General features: G+C 56.3%; 1 protein-coding gene across 1 annotated transcript; it reads right to left on the bottom strand.

The window, feature by feature from the left end:
- Nucleotides 1–1,569: 1,569 nt before the first annotated feature.
- UBE2M (ubiquitin conjugating enzyme E2 M) lies at nt 1,570–13,650 on the bottom strand. Its single transcript, XM_033084067.2, has 6 exons — nt 13,480–13,650; nt 7,924–8,018; nt 6,812–6,850; nt 6,258–6,361; nt 4,738–4,801; nt 1,570–1,889 (listed from the first exon to the last, which is right to left on the bottom strand). Exons 1-6 carry the CDS (start codon nt 13,586–13,588, stop codon nt 1,749–1,751), a joined length of 552 nt encoding a protein of 183 aa, XP_032939958.1. The 5' UTR covers nt 13,589–13,650; the 3' UTR covers nt 1,570–1,748.
- Between the last annotated feature and the right edge of the window lie 1,857 nt (nt 13,651–15,507).

Raw genomic sequence — 15,507 nt, 5'->3', positions numbered from 1 at the left:
TTGGGGATTTTTGGGTATTTTTTTATTTTTTGGGGGATTTTCGGGGGATTTTTTGGGATTATTTTTGGATTTTTTTGAGATCTTTGGGGATTTTTTGGGGTTATTTTGGGGATTATTTTGAGATTTTTTTTCGATTTTTTGGGGGATATTTTGGGATTTTTTTGGGGATTTTTGGGGATTTCTTTGAGATTTTTTGGGGATTATTTTGGGATTTTTTGGGGTTTTTTTGGGGATTTTTTGAGACTTTTTTTATTTTTGGGGGGATTTTTTTGAGATTTTTTTGGGGATTTTTTTTGGGGGGGGTTTGGGTTTTTTTACGTTTTTTGGGGATTTTTTTGGGGGTTTTGGGGGTTTTTTGTGGGGATTTTTTGGGATTTTTTTTGGGGTGTCCCTGGAGGCAGCGCTGAAGGAAGTGACCCCAAACCCCTCAGGGGGATTTTGGGGGGATTTGGGGTTTTTTGTGATTTTTGGGGTTTTTTGTGATGTTTTTTGGGGATTTTTTGGGGTTTTTTGAGATTTTTTAGGATTTTTGGGGGGGTATTTTTTGGGATTTTTTTGGGGTGGGGGCTCAGATTTTTGGGATTTTTTTAGGGGGGGTCACTCCAGACAGCGCTCAGGGCTCAGCAACAAAAAAATCCCAAAAACCCAAAAACCCCAAAATCCCACAGAGCTCCCACAGTTTGGGAGGCTGAGAAATTTTGGGATTTTTTTGGGGTGACCTCGAGGCATTTTGGGATTTGCTCAGGAACTTTTAGGATTTTTTTGGGGTGACCTCAAAGAATTTTGGGATTTTTTTGGGGGAGACCTCGAGGCATTTTCAGATTTTTTTTGGGGGTTTGCTCGAGAAATTTTGGGATTTTTTTGGGTTTTCCCAGGAAGTTTCAGGATTTTTTAAGGGGGGTTTGCTCAGGAATTTTGGGATTTTTTTGGGGGGGTTTTCTCAGGAAATTTTAGGATTTTTTTGTGGATTTACTCAAGGAATTTTGAGATTTTTTTTGGGGTGACCTTGAGGATTTTTGGGATTTTTTTGGGGTTTGCTCAGGAACTTTTAGGATTTTTTTTTTTTTGAGGGTTTACTCGAGGAATTTTAGGATTTTTTTTGGGTTTTCTCAGGAATTTTGGAATTTTTTTCAGGGTTTGCTCGAGGAATCTTGAGACTTTTTTTGGGGTGACCTTGAGGCATTTTGGGATTTTTTTGGGATTTTCTCCAGAACTTTCAGGATTTTTTTAGGGTGACCTCGAGGAGTTTTGGGATTTTTTTGGGGTGACCTCGAAGAATTTTGGGATTTTTTTGGGGCGACCTCGAGGCATTTTGGGATTTGCTCAGGAACTTTTAGCATTTTTTGGGGGGATTTGCTCAGGAACTTTTAGGAATTTTTTTTGAGGTTTTCTCAGGAACTTTTAGGATTTTTTGGGGGGTTTGCTTGAGAAATTTTGGGATTTTTTTGTGTTTTCCCAGGAACTTTCAGGATTTTTTTAGGGGGATTTGCTCAGGAACTTTTGAGATTTTTTTTTGTGTTTGCTCAGGAACTTTTAGGATTTTTTTTGGGGTTTGCTCAGGAACTTTGGGGATTTTTTTGGGATTTTTTTGGGGATTTTTTTAGGATTTTTTTTGGGACATTCCAAGGTCAGGGAATCACCGCGCAGCGCTCGGGACACCGCAAACCCCACAGACCCCCCCAGGACCAACGGGAGATTTGTGGGGTTGTTTTTTTTGGGGTTTTTTTGGGATTTTGGGGGTTTTGGGGTCACTTGAGGCAGCGCTCGAAGTAGGTGGCTCCCACGTAGCCGCCCCGCAGCGAGCGCTGCACGTTCTGCTCAAACAGGCGCCGGTTGCTCTGCAGCACCTCGGCCGCCTCCTTGTTCAGGGGGTCCTCGGGGTTCGGCTCCTGGGGGGGGAGATTGGGGTTAGGGGGGGACAGAAATATGGGGGGACACCAAAATTCCCTAAAATGTCCCCAGATCCCCTGAACCCACAGCCCAAAATTCCCCTAAATCACCCCCAGGCATCAGGAGCTCTCAAATCCCCCCAGATCCCAAATCCCCTTGGTTTGGGGTTCCCTTTGTTCAGGGGTTTTGGGGTTTCGCTCCTGTGGGGGAAATTTGGGGTTTGGGGGGGACAAAAATATGGGGGGGACACCAAAATTCCCTAAAACAGCCCCAAATCCCCTGAGCCCACACCCCAAAAATTCCCTAAAATGCCCTCAGATCCCAAATTCCCTTGGTTGGGGTTTGGCTCCTGTGGGGGAAATTCTGAGTTTAGGGGGATCCCAAAATTTAGGGGGACACAAAATATGGGGGGACCCCAAAATTTCCTAAAATATCCCCAAATCCCCTGAGCACACAGCTCAAAAATTCCCTTAAAATGTCCCCAGATCCCAAATCCCCTTGGCTGGGTTTGGTTCTGATTTTGGGGTTCCCTTTGTTCAGGGGTTTTAGGGTTCAGCTCCTGTGGGGGAATTTGGGGTTTAGGGGGGACCCCAAAATATGGGGGGACACCAGAATTTCCTAAAACAGTCCCAAATCCCCTGAGCCCACAGCCCAAAATTCCCCTAAATCACTCCCAGGCATCAGGAGCTGTCAAATCCCCCCTCAGATCCCAAATCCCCTTGGTTTGGGTTCCCTTTGTTCAGGGGGTTTTGGGGTTTGGCTCCTGTGGGGGAATTTGGGGTTTAAGGCGATCCCAAAATATGGGGGGGACACAAAAATATTGGGACCCCAAAATTTAGGGGGACCCCAAAATTTCCTAAAATAGCCCCAAATCCCCTGAGCCCACACCCTAAAAATTCCCTAAAATGGCCCCAGATCCCAAATCCCCTTGGTTGGGGTTTGGTTCTGATTTTGGGGTTCCCTTTGTTCAGGGGGTCCTCGGGGTTCGGCTCCTGGGGGGAAATTTGGGGTTTAGGGGGGACACAAAATATGGGGGGACACCAAAATTCCCTAAAACAGCCCCAGAATTCCCTAAAAAAAAACCCCCTTGTTTGCCCCAGATCCCAAATCCCATTTTTGGGGTTCTCTTTGTTCAGGGGTTTTTGGGGTTTGGTTCCTGCGGGGAAATTTGGGGTTTAAGGCGATCCCAAAATTTGGGGGGACACAAAATATGGGGGACACCAAAATTTCCTAAAATATCCCTAAATCCCCTGAGCCCACATCCCAAAAAAACCCTTAAAATGTCCCCAGATCCCAAATCCCCTTGGCTGGGTTTGGTTCTGATTTTGGGGTTCCCTTTGTTCAGGGGTTTTAGGGTTCAGCTCCTGTGGGGGAATTTGGGGTTTAGGGGGGACCCCAAAATATGGGGGGACACCAGAATTTCCTAAAATGTCCCCAAATCCCCTGAGCCCACACCCTAAAAATTCCCCTAAATCACCCCCAGGCATCAGGAGCTCTCAAATCCCTCCCAGATCCCAAATCCCCTTGGTTGGGGTTTGGTTCTGATTTTGGGGTTCCCTTTGTTCAGGGGTTTTTGGGGTTTGGCTCTTGGGGGGAAATTTGGGGTTTAGGGGAGGGGCACAAAATATGGGGGGACATCCCAAAATTCCCTAAAAAAACCCTTTGTTTGCCCCAGATCCCAAATCCCATTTTTGGGGTTCCCTTTGTTCAGGGGTTTTGGGTTTGGCTCCTGGGGGGAGATTTGGGGTTTGGGGGGGACACAAAATATGGGGACCCCAAAATATGGGGGGACACCAAAATTCCCTAAAATATCCCCAAATCCCCTGAGCCCACATCCCAAAAATTCCCTAAAATGGCCCCAGATCCCAAATCCCCTTGGCTGGGTTTGGTTCTGATTTTGGGGTTCCCTTTGTTCAGGGGATTTGGGGTTTGGTTCATTTTAGGGGAAATTTGGGGGGACCCAAAATATGGGGGGAGATTCCAGAGCCCTGAACCCCCCCAGGTGTCCCCAGGTGTGTCCCCAGCTGTCCCCCAGTGTCCCCATGTCCCCAGGTGTGCCCCAGGTGTCCCCATGTCCCCAACCCTCCCAGGTGTGTCCCCAGGTGTGTCCCCAATCCCCCCAAGGTGTGTCCCCAGGGGTCCCAATGTCCCCTGTCCCATATCCCCAGGTGTCCCCAGGTGTGTCCCTAGCTCCCTCCAGGTGTGTCCCCAGGTGTCCCTGGCTGTCCCCATATCCTCAGGTGTGTCCCCAACCACCCCCAGGTGTGTCCCCAGCTGTCCCCATGTCCCCAAACACCCCCAGGTGTGTCCCCCTGTCCCCAGCTTTCCCAGGTATGTCCCCATGTCCCCAGGTATGTCCCCAGGTGTCCCCAGCTGTCCCCAGGTGTGTCCGTGTCCCCAAACCCCTCCAAAGGTGTGTCCCCACATCCCCAGGTGTCCCCAGCTCTCCCCATGTCCCCAGGTGTGTCCCCAAACCCCCCCAGCTGTCCCAGGTGTGTCCCCAGCTGTCCCCACATCCCCAGCTGTCCCAGGTGTGTCCCCAGCTGTCCCCACATTCCCCCCAGGTGTGTCCCCACATCCCCAGCTGTGTCCTCAAACCCTCCAGGTGTGTCCCCATGTCCCCAACCACCCCCAGGTGTATCCCCATGTCCCCAACCACCCCCAGGTGTGTCCCCAGGTGTCCCCACATCCCCCCCAGGTGTCCCCACATCCCCAGCTGTGTCCCCAAACCCCCCATGTGTGTCCCCATGTCCCCAGCTGTCCCCCTGTCCCAGGTGTGTCCCCATGTCCCCGTGTCCCTGTCCCCATGTCCCCATGTCCCCATCTGTCCCCATCGGTGTCCCTCACCAGGAACAGGTACTGCAGGCCGTAGATGATGGAGTTGATGGTCAGCACCGGCTTCCAGTCCTCCCTGCGGCCACCGACACCAATCAGTGTGGCTACCGGGGCCACCGGGGCCACCATGGGCACCGACACGGCTCAGCGCGGCCACCGGGGCCACCAGGGCCACCGGGGCCACCAGGGCCACCATGGGCACGGCCACAGCTCAGCGCGGCCACCGGGGCCACCAGGGCCACCAGGGCCACCAGGGGCACCGACACGGCTCAGCGCGGCCACCGGGGCCACCGGGGCCACCAGGGCCACCATGGGCATGGCCACAGCTCAGCGTGGCTACCGTGGGGACAGCCACCATGGGGACAGCCACCAGGGCCACCATGGGGACAGCCACCATGGCTACCATGGCTACCAGGGCCACCAGGGCTACCATGGGCACAGCCACAGCTCAGCATGGCTACCAGGGCTACCAGGGCCACCATGGCCACAGCTCAGCGTGGCTACCGTGGGGACAGCCACCAGGGCCACCATGGGGACAGCCACCATGGGCACGGACACAGCTCAGCGCGGCTACCAGGGCTACCGTGGGGACAGCCACCATGGGCACACGCACCAGGGCCACCATGGCCACCAGGGTCACCAGCAGGTGGCCACAGCCTCCCCCAGGTTCCAGTAGCCCCCCTCAGGTTTTCAGTAGCCCCTCAGGATTTCACTAGCCCCCCTAGGTTTTCAGTAGCCCCCCTAGGTGTCAGTAGCCCCCCCAGGTATTCAGTAGCCAACCCAGGTTTCAGTAGCCCCACCCAGGTGTCAGTAGCCCCCCAGGATGTTGGTAGCCCCCCCAGGTTTCAAGAGCCCCACTGAGGATGTCAGTAGCCCCTCCAGGTTTTCAGTAGCCCCTCAGGATTTCACTAACCCCTCCAGGTGTCAGTAGCCCACCCCAGGTTTTCAGTAGCCAACCCAGGTGTCAGTAGCCCCCCCCCAGGTGTTCAGTAGCCCCAGAGGACAGTCAGTAGCCCCCCTCAGGTGTCAGCAGCCCCCCAGAACAGTCACTAGCCCCCCAGGGGTTGTCAGTAGCCCCCCAGGTGTCACTAGCCCCTCAGGGAATGTCACTAGCCTCCAGAGGATGTCACTAGCCCCCCCAGGTTTTCAGTAGCCCCCCAGAGGATGCTGGTAGCCCACCTGAGGATGTTGGTAGCCCCCCCAGGTGTCACTAGCCCCCAAAGGATGTTGGTAGCCCCCTCAGAGAATGTCACTAGTACCCCTAGGTGTCAGTAGCCCCCCCAGATGACACTAGCCCACCAGGACAGTCACTAGCCCCCCAGAGGATTTCACCAGCCCCCAGAGGATGTTGGTAGCCCCCCAGGGATGTCACTAGCCCACCTGAGGCTGTCAGTAGCCCACCTGAGGATGTTGAGGCACACGTTCCCCCCCAGGACAGTCAGTAGCCCCCCAGGGGATGTCAGTAGCCCCTCAGGGATGTTGGTAGCCCCCCAGGACAGTCAGTAGCCCACCTGAGGCTGTCAGTAGCCCACCTGAGGATGTTGAGGCACACGTTGCCCTCCAGGTCGATGTTGGGGTGATACACCATGGTCTCGCACTTCACCTTGGGCGGGTCGTGGGGGTAGCCCTGGCCCACCTGGGGCCACCAGACAGGGTTCAGTGGCCACCAACCGCCTCCCCAGCCCATAGCAAGCCCAGTGGCCACCAGGGAAGGTTTGGTGGCCACCAGGTCCCCCCACCCCATCCCCATGGCCACTGGGAGCCCTGGGAGTTGGTAGCCACGGGAGGAGAGTTGGTAGCCCTGGGACTTGGTGGCCACAGGAAGGGTTTGGTGGCCACAGGAAGGGTTTGGTGGCCACAGGGGGGGTTGGTAGCCCACAGGGAGGGGTTGGTAGCCCACAGGGGGGGTTGGTAGCCCACAGGGGGGGTTGGTGGCCATGGCAGGGGTTGGTAGCCCACAGGGAGGGGTTGGTGGCCCACAGGGGGGGTTGGTGGCCACAGGGGGGGTTTGGTGGCCACAGGAGGGGTTGGTAGCCCACAGGAGGGGTTGGTAGCCCACAGGGGGGGTCTGGTGGCCCACACTGACCTTAAAGCTGAAGACGAATTTGCCGCCCTTGTAGAAACCCTGGGGACAGAAAAACGTCAGTGGGGACACAGGGGACACACAGGGGACAGTGACACAGGGGACACAGAGATGTCACACAGGTGTCACACAGGTGACAGTGACACACAGGTGTCACTCAGGTGTCACCCAGCTGTCCCTCCATGTCCCTGTGTCCCCGCAATGTCTCAATGTCCCCATGTCCCCAATGTACCCCTGTCCCCAATGTCCCCAGTGTCCCCCCTGTGTCCCCGTGTGCCCCCATGTCCCTGTGTCCCCATGTCCCCAATCCCTCCAGTGTCCCCAGGTGTCCCTGTTTGTCCCCAGTGTCCCCATGTCCCTGTGTCCCATGTCCCCAATGTCCCCAATGTCCCCTCCCATGTCCCCATGTCCCCATGTCCCTGTCTGTCCCCATGTCCCCAATCCCTGCAGTGTCCCCAATCCCCCCAATGTCCCCATGTCCCTGTGTCCCCTCCCATGTCCCTGTTTGTCCCCATGTCCCCCATGTCCCCAATCCCCCCCAATGTCCCCAGTGTCCCAGTGTCCCCAGTGTCCCTGTTTGTCCCAATGTCTCCAATGTCCCTGTGTCCCCCCCGTCCCCAATGTCCCTGTCCCCAATGTCCTCATGTCCCCATGTCCCTGTGTCCCCTCCCATGTCCCTGTCTGTCCCCATGTCCCCAATCCCTCCAGTGTCCCCAGTGTCCCCAATGTCCCCATGTCCCTGTGTCCCCTCCCATGTCCCTGTCTGTCCCTGTGTCCCCTGTCCCCAATGTCCTTGTTTGTCCCCATGTCCCTGTGTGTCCCCACTGTCCCAGTGTCCCCATGTCCCCAATCTCACCTCGTCAGGGCAGATGAGCAGCCGGAAGTGCAGCAGATCCCTGTGTCCCCAGTGTCCCCATGTCCCAGTGCCCCATGTCCCCAATGTCCCCAATATCCCTGTCTGTCCCCATGTCCCCTGTCCCTGTCTCACCTCGTCAGGGCAGATGAGCAGCCGGAAGTGCAGCAGATCTGTGTCCCTGTCTGTCCCCAATGTCCCCATGTCCCCAGTGTCCCCATGTCCCCAGTGTCCCCAATGTCCCCAGTGTCCCCAATCTCACCTCGTCAGGGCAGATGAGCAGCCGGAAGTGCAGCAGATCGTCCTGGTCAGAGAAATCGATCTCACACGTCTTGGGCAGGTTCAGCTCGTTGATGTCTGCGGGACACGGGGACAGTGAGGGGACAGTGGGGACAGACAGGGACATGGGGACATTGGGGACAGAGGGGACAGTGGGGACATTGGGGACATGGGGACATGGGGACATTGGGGACAGTGGGGACATTGGGGACATTGGGGACATTGGGGACAGTGGGGACAAACAGGACAGTTGGGGACAAACGAGGGCAACCGGGGACAAACAGGACATTGGGGACATTGGGCACAAATGGGGACAACTGGGAGATGGTTGTGATGGGGGACACAGGTGACACACAGGGTCACACAGAGTCACACACAAGTGACACAGGGTGACACAGGTGACACACAGGTGACACACAGGGTCACACACAGGTGACACTCAGGGTGACACACTCAGGGTGACATACAGGTGACAGAAGTGACAGAGGTCACAAAGGGTGACACAGGTGACACAGGGTCACACAAGGTGACACAGGGTGACAGAGGTGACACACAGGTGACACAGAGGGTCACACACAGGTGACAGTGACACACACAGGTGACACAAAGGGTGACACAGGTGACACGGGGTGACAGAGGTGACACAGGGCACACACAGGTGACACTCAGGGTGACATACAGGTGACACACAGGTGACACACAGGGTCACACACAGGTGACACAGGTGACACACAGGTGACACACACAGGTGACACTCAGGGTGACACACAGGTGACAGAGGTGACACAGGTGACACACACGTGACACTCAGGGTGACAGAGGTGACACACAGGTGCCAGGGCCATGCCAGGATCCCCACAAGCCCAATCCCAGCCCTGGGGCAGGAACTGGGACCAGTAACAGACCCTGACTGGGACCAGTAACAGATCCATACTGGGACCAGTAACAGACCCTGACTGGGACCAGTAACAGATCCATACTGGGACCAGTAACAGACCCTGACTGGGACCAGTAACAGATCCATACTGGGACCAGTAACAGACCCTGACTGGGACCAGTATGTGCATCCCACCAGGGCCTAACTGGGACCAGTATGTGATCTATACTGGGACCAGTACCGGACCCCTACTGGGACCATACTGGGACCAGTACCTGACACTTAGTGGGACCAGTCTGTGACCCTTACTGGGACCAGTATGGGAACAATACTGGGACCAGGGCATGCTCCTCTCCAAGGTCTTACTGGGACCAGTGTGTGACCCCAACTGGGACCAGTATGAGACCCTTACTGGGACCAGTACGTGCATCCCACCAGGGCCTAACTGGGACCAGTGTGTTACTGCTACTGGGACCAGTATGTGATCTATACTGGGACCAGTCTGTGACCTACACTGGAACCAGTATCTGACTTCTACTGGGACCAGTATGTGATCTATACTGGGACCAGTACCTGACCCCTTACTGGGACCAGTACCCGACCTTTACTGGGACCAGTATATGACCCTTACTGAGACCAGTGCATGCCCCTCTCCAAGGCCTTACTGGGACCAGTATGTGACCCCAACTGGGACCAGTATGTGACCCCAACTGGGACCAGTACATGCATCCCACCAGGGCCTAACTGGGTCCAGTATGTGACTGCTACTGGGACCAGTACCTGTCCCTCCCTGAGGCCTTACTGGGACCAGTATGTGACCCTTACTGGGACCAGTACCCGACTCTTGCTGGGACCAGTCTGTGACCCCAACGGAGACCAGTACCTGACCCTCACCAGGGCCTGACTGGAACCAGTATCTGACTTCTACTGGGACCAGTTTGTGACCTATACTGGGACCAGTCTGTGCGTCCCACTAGGGCCTAACTGGGACCAGTATGTGACCAATACTGGGACCAGTGCCAGCCCCTCACCAAGGCCTTACTGGGACCAGTGTGTGATCTAGACTGGGACCAGTATGTGACCCTTACTGAGACCAGTGCCTGCCCCTCTCCAAGGCCTTACTGGGACCAGTCTGTGACCCCTACTGGGACCAGTGCCTGCCCCTCCCTGAGGCCTAACTGGGACCAGTATGGGAACAATACTGGGACCAGTCTGTGATCTATACTGGGACCAGAACCTGACCCTCTCCAAGGCCTTACTGGGACCAGTCTGTGACCCGTAGTGGGACCAGTATGAGACCCTTACTGGGACCAGTACGTGCATCCCACTGGGGCCTAACTGGGACCAGTGTGTGACTGCTACTGGGACCAGTATGTGACCCTTATTGGGACCAGTCTGTGACCCTTACTGGGACCATACTGGGACCAGTACCTGACCCTTAGTGGGACCAGTACCAGACCCCTACTGGGACCAGTACGTGACTCCTACTGGGACCAGTGTGTGCATCCCACCAGGGCCTAACTGGGACCAGTGTGTTACTGCTACTGGGACCAGTCTGTGAACCTTACTGGGACCAGTACGCACCTCCCACTGGGGCCTAACTGGGACCAGTATGTGACCCTTATTGGGACCAGTATGTGACCTCTACTGGGACCAGTATATGACCCTTACTGGGACCAGTGCATGCCCCTCTCCAAGGCCTTACTGGGACCAGTTTGTGACCCCAACTGGGACCAGTATGTGAGCCCTACTGGGACCAGTACCTGACCCTCACCAGGGCCTAACTGGGACCAGAATCTGACTTCTACTGGGACCAGTACCTGTCCCTCCCTGAGGCCTAACTGGGACCAGTATGTAACCCTTACTGGGACCAGTATGTGATCTATACAGGGACCAGTTCCTGCCTCTCTCCAAGGCCTAACTGGGACCAGTATGTGACCCCTACTGGGACCAGTATGTGCATCCCACTGGGACCAGTACCTGACCCTCACCAAAGCCTAACTGGGACCAGTCTATGCCCCATACTGGGACCAGTACCTACCCCTCCCTGAGGCCTTACTGGGACCAGTATGTGACCCCTACTGGGACCAGTACCTGACCCCTACTGAGACCAGTACCTGCATCCCACCAGGGCCTAACTGGAACCAGTATGTGACCAATACTGGGACCAGTACCTGTCCCTCCCTGAGGCCTTACTGGGACCAGTATGTGACCCCAACTGGGACCAGTATGTGACCCCAACTGGGACCAGTACCAGACCCTTACTGGGACCATACTGGGACCAGTACCTGTCCCTCCCTGAGGCCTTACTGGGACCAGTGTGTGACCCCTACTGGGACCAGTACCCGACCCTTGCTGGGACCACTCTGTGACCCCAACGGGGACCAGTACCTGACCCTCACCAGGGCCTGACTGGAACCAGTATCTGACTTCTACTGGGACCAGTTTGTGACCTATACTGGGACCAGTATGTGCGTCCCACTAGGGCCTAACTGGGACCAGTATGTGACCAATACTGGGACCAGTGCCAGCCCCTCACCAAGGCCTAACTGGGACCAGTTTGTGACTGCTACTGGGACCAGTATGAGACCCCTGCTGGGACCAGTCTGTGACCCTTACTGGGACCAGTACGTGCATCCCACTAGGGCCTAACTGGGACAAGTATGTGATCTATACTGGAACCAGTAACTGACCCTCACCAAGGCCTTACTGGGACCAGTTTGTGATCCCTGCTGGGACCAGTATGTGACCCTTATTGGGACCAGTGTGTGACCCGTATTGGGACCAGTACCTGCCCCTCACCAGGGCCTAACTGGGACCAGTATCTGACTTCTACTGGGACCAGTACCTGTCCCTCCCTGAGGCCTAACTGGGACCAGTATGTGACCCCTACTGGGACCAGTATGTGACCCCTACTGGGACCAGTGTGTGACCCCAACTGGGACCAGTGCCTGCCCCTCACCAAAGTCTAATTTGGACCAGTTTGTGACTGGTACTGGGACCAGTTTGTGACCCCTACTGGGACCAGTCTGTGCCCCTTACTGGGACCAGTCTGTGACCCCTACTGGGACCAGTCTGTGACCCCTACTGGGACCAGTCTGTGACCCCTACTGGGACCAGTCTGTGACCCCTACTGGGACCAGTACCTGACTCTTACTGGGACCAGTCTGTGACCCTTTCTGGGACCAGTCTGTGACCCCAACTGGGACCAGTACCTGACCCTTACTGGGACCAGTATGTGACCCCTACTGGGACCAGTGTGTGATCTATACTGGAACCAGTGCCTGCCCCTCTCTAAGGCCTTACTGGGACCAGTACCCGACCCTTATTGGGACCAGTGTGTGATCCATACTGGGACCAGTGCTTGCCCCTCACCAAAGCCTAACTGGGACCAGTATGGGAAGAATACTGGGATCAGTATGTGACCCCTACTGGGACCAGTATGTGATCCTTACTGGGACCAGTAACAGGTCCTTACTGGGACCAGTACCTGACCCTTACTGGGACCAGTCTGTGCCCCTTACTGGTTCCAGTACCTGACCCCTACTGGGACCAGTATGTGATCCCTACTGGGACCACTACAGGACCCCTACTGGGACCATACTGGGACCAGCACCTGCCCCTTACTGGGACCAGTACCTGACCCCTACTGGGACCAGTATGTGATCCCTACTGGGACCAGTATCTGACCCTCACCAAAGCCTTACTGGGACCAGTCTGTGCCCCATACTGGGACCAGTCTGTGACCCTTACTGGTTCCAGTACCTGCCCCTTACTGGGACCAGTCTGTGCCCCTTACTGGTTCCAGTACCTGACTCTTACTGGGACCAGTATGTGACCCCTACTGGGACCAGTTCCTGCCTCTCTCCAAGGCCTAACTGGGACCATTCAGTGACCCTGACTGGGACCAGTATGTAACCCCTACTGGGACCAGTCTGTGACCCCTACTGGGACCAGTGCCTGCCCCTCTCTGAGTCCTAACTGGGACCAGTGTGTGATCTATACTGGGACCAGTGCCTGCCCCTCACCAAAGCCTAATTGGGACCAGTTTGTGACTGGTACTGGGACCAGTTTGTGACCCCTACTGGGACCAGTATGTGACTCCTACTGGGACCAGTAACAGACCCTGACTGGGACCAGCGTGTGCATCCCACCAGGGCCTAACTGGGACCAGTGTGTGACCAATACTGGGACCAGTATGTGACCCTTACTGGGACCAGTATGAGACCCCTACCAGGACCAGTATGTAACCCCTACTGGGACCAGTGTGTGACCCTTACTGGGACCAGTACCTGCCCCTCACCAAAGCCTAACTGGGACCAGTATCTGACTTCTACTGGGACCAGTATGTGATCCTTACTGGGACCAGTACCGGACCCCTACTGGGACCAGTACCTGACCCCTACTGGGACCAGTACCTGACCCTCACCAAAGCCTTACTGGTTCCAGTACCCGACCCTTACTGGTTCCAGTACCTGACCCCCTTGGCTCCCAGTCCCGCCCCCCCTCACCCCTCAGGACCAGCCCCGAACCCGCCGGGGCCGTTTAACGATCCCAGGGCCCGCCCGCCCCGGGGCCCTCCCTGCTCCCAGTCCGCGGCCTTTACTGGTCCCAGTCCGCGGCCCTCACTGGTCCCAGTCCGTGCCCCCACCCCCCCCTCACCTTTCTGGATGCGGAGCTGCGCGGCCGAGGCCTTCTTGCTGGAGCTCTTGGTGCCGCCCGCCGATTCCTCCTCCTTCTTCTGCTGCTTCAGCGAGAACAGCTTGATCATCCTGCCGGGCCGGGGCGGCGGGGCCGGGGCGGGTCCGGGCCCCCCCCGGGGCCGAGGGAGCGGGGCCGGGCCGGGGGCGGCTCCGCTTCGGGGGGTCCGGGGGCGACGGGGGCCGGGGGCGACTGCTGAGGGCCGGCCGGCTCGGCAACTTCCGGAGCCGCTCGGCAACTTCCGGAGCCGCTCGGGACTCTCCGGAACCGCTTCACGACCGCTCGGCGACTTCCGGGAACGCTTCGGGAAGCTCCGGGGTTGCTTCGGAACCGCCTCGGGAGTTTCCGGTACCGCTTCGGGAAGCTCCGGAGTCACTTAGCAACTTCCGGAACCGCTTCGGAACCGCTCGAAACCTTCCGGAGATCTCCCGAAAGGCGGAGGCGGTTCGGGACTCTCCGGAACCGCTTCGGAACCGCTGGGCAATCTCCGGGGCCGCTTCGCGGGTCTCTGGAATCGCTTCGGGAACCTCCGGAAGGCTTCGGAATCTCTCGGCAAACTCCGGAGGCGCCTGGCAACTTCCGGGGGTTCCGGAACTGCTTCGGAACCGTTCGGGAGGCTGCGGAATGGCCTCGGGGTTCGCGGGCGCCGCTTTGGAACCGCTTCCGGAACCTCCGGAATCGCTTCGGGGATGTCCGGAGGGAGGGAGGCGGGGCGGGGGCTCGGGGGTCTCCGGAAGGGGCGGTTCGGGGTTCCTCGGCACTTTCTGAAAGACTCGGGCGGCCCCGCGTGTGCTTCGGCTTCTTCCGGAAGGAGATCGACTCGTTCCGGCGCTTCGACCCCCGCTTCGGTGCTTTCCGGAACACTTCGGGTTCTTTCGGAAAAGGAGGCGGAGCGAGGCGCTCCGAATAGCACCGATCTTTGTCCCTCGGCTGTTTCCGGAGCACTTCGGCTCTTTCCGGCAGCTACTTCGTGTCTCCCCGGAAGTCTTTCCCGCGCTCGGCTCCCGCCAGCCAATCCCGTGCTGGGGGCGGGGCTTGAGACGCTTCCTCGCAATGGCGGCCGCCATGCTCCTCATGGGCGTCGCCATGCTCCTCATGGGCGCCGCCATCTTTGCTGGGCCCGCGGGTTGTACTGGGACCAGTTTCCCCTCCCAGTCCCTCCCATACTGGGCCCTGTCCCTCCCCTCTGAGCGCTGCCAGCCCCAGCTCCACCCCAGCACCTCCCAGTTCAGCTCCGGGGCTGGGGATAGATGGAAGAAGAGGAAGCAGGGAGGCACAGAATTTAATCCAGCCCTGAAATGAGGGAGAAGCCAGGAAATCAAGCACTGAAATGAATCCAGGAAATCAAGCACTGAAATAAGGGAGAATCCAGGAAATCAAGCACTGAAATGAGGGAGAATCCAGGAAATCAAGCACTGAAATGAGGGAGAATCTAAGAAATCAAGAACTGAAATGACGGGGAATCCAGGAAATGAAGCACTGAAATGAGGGAGAATCCAGGAAACCCAGGTCAAATCCAAGCATTGAAATGAGGGCGAATCCAGGAAATGAAGCATTGAAATGAAGAACCCAGGAAATCAAGCACTGAAATTAATCCAGGAAATCAAGCACTGAAATGAGGGAGAACCCAGGAAATCAAGCACTGAAATGAGGGAGAATTCAGGAATTGAAGAACTGAAATGAGGGAGAATCCAGGAAATCAAGCACTGAAATGAGGGAGAATCCAGGAAATCAAGCTCTGAAATGAGGGAGAATCCAGGAAATCAAGCATTGAAATGAGGGATAATCCAGGAAATCAAGCACTGAAATGAGAGAGAATCCAGGAAATCAAGCACTGAAATGAATCCAGGAAATCAAGCACTGAAATGAGAGAGAATCCAGGAAATCAAGCATTGAAATGAATCCAGGAAATCAAGCACTGAAATGAGAGAGAATCCAGGAAATCAAGCAGTGAAATGATGAATCCAGGAAATCAAGCACTGAAATGAA

The sequence above is a fragment of the Catharus ustulatus genome, chromosome 35 (assembly GCF_009819885.2).
Source record: "Catharus ustulatus isolate bCatUst1 chromosome 35, bCatUst1.pri.v2, whole genome shotgun sequence".
NCBI lineage: Eukaryota > Metazoa > Chordata > Aves > Passeriformes > Turdidae > Catharus > Catharus ustulatus.
Note: the sequence above shows the minus strand (reverse complement) of the source record. Positions and strands in the feature narration are given on the sequence as shown.

Bases quoted from the DNA above. Each gene is read 5' to 3' on its own strand.
- UBE2M (XM_033084067.2), bottom strand. From the start codon at position 13,588: ATGATCAAGCTGTTCTCGCTGAAGCAGCAGAAGAAGGAGGAGGAATCG. The intron at 4,802-6,257 runs GTGGGCTACTGA...CGGTGGCCGCAG, and splicing joins GTGTGCCTCAACATCCTCAG to GGAGGACTGGAAGCCGGTGC. The intron at 1,890-4,737 runs GTGAGGGACACC...CTCCCCCCCCAG, and splicing joins GCCTGCAGTACCTGTTCCTG to GAGCCGAACCCCGAGGACCC.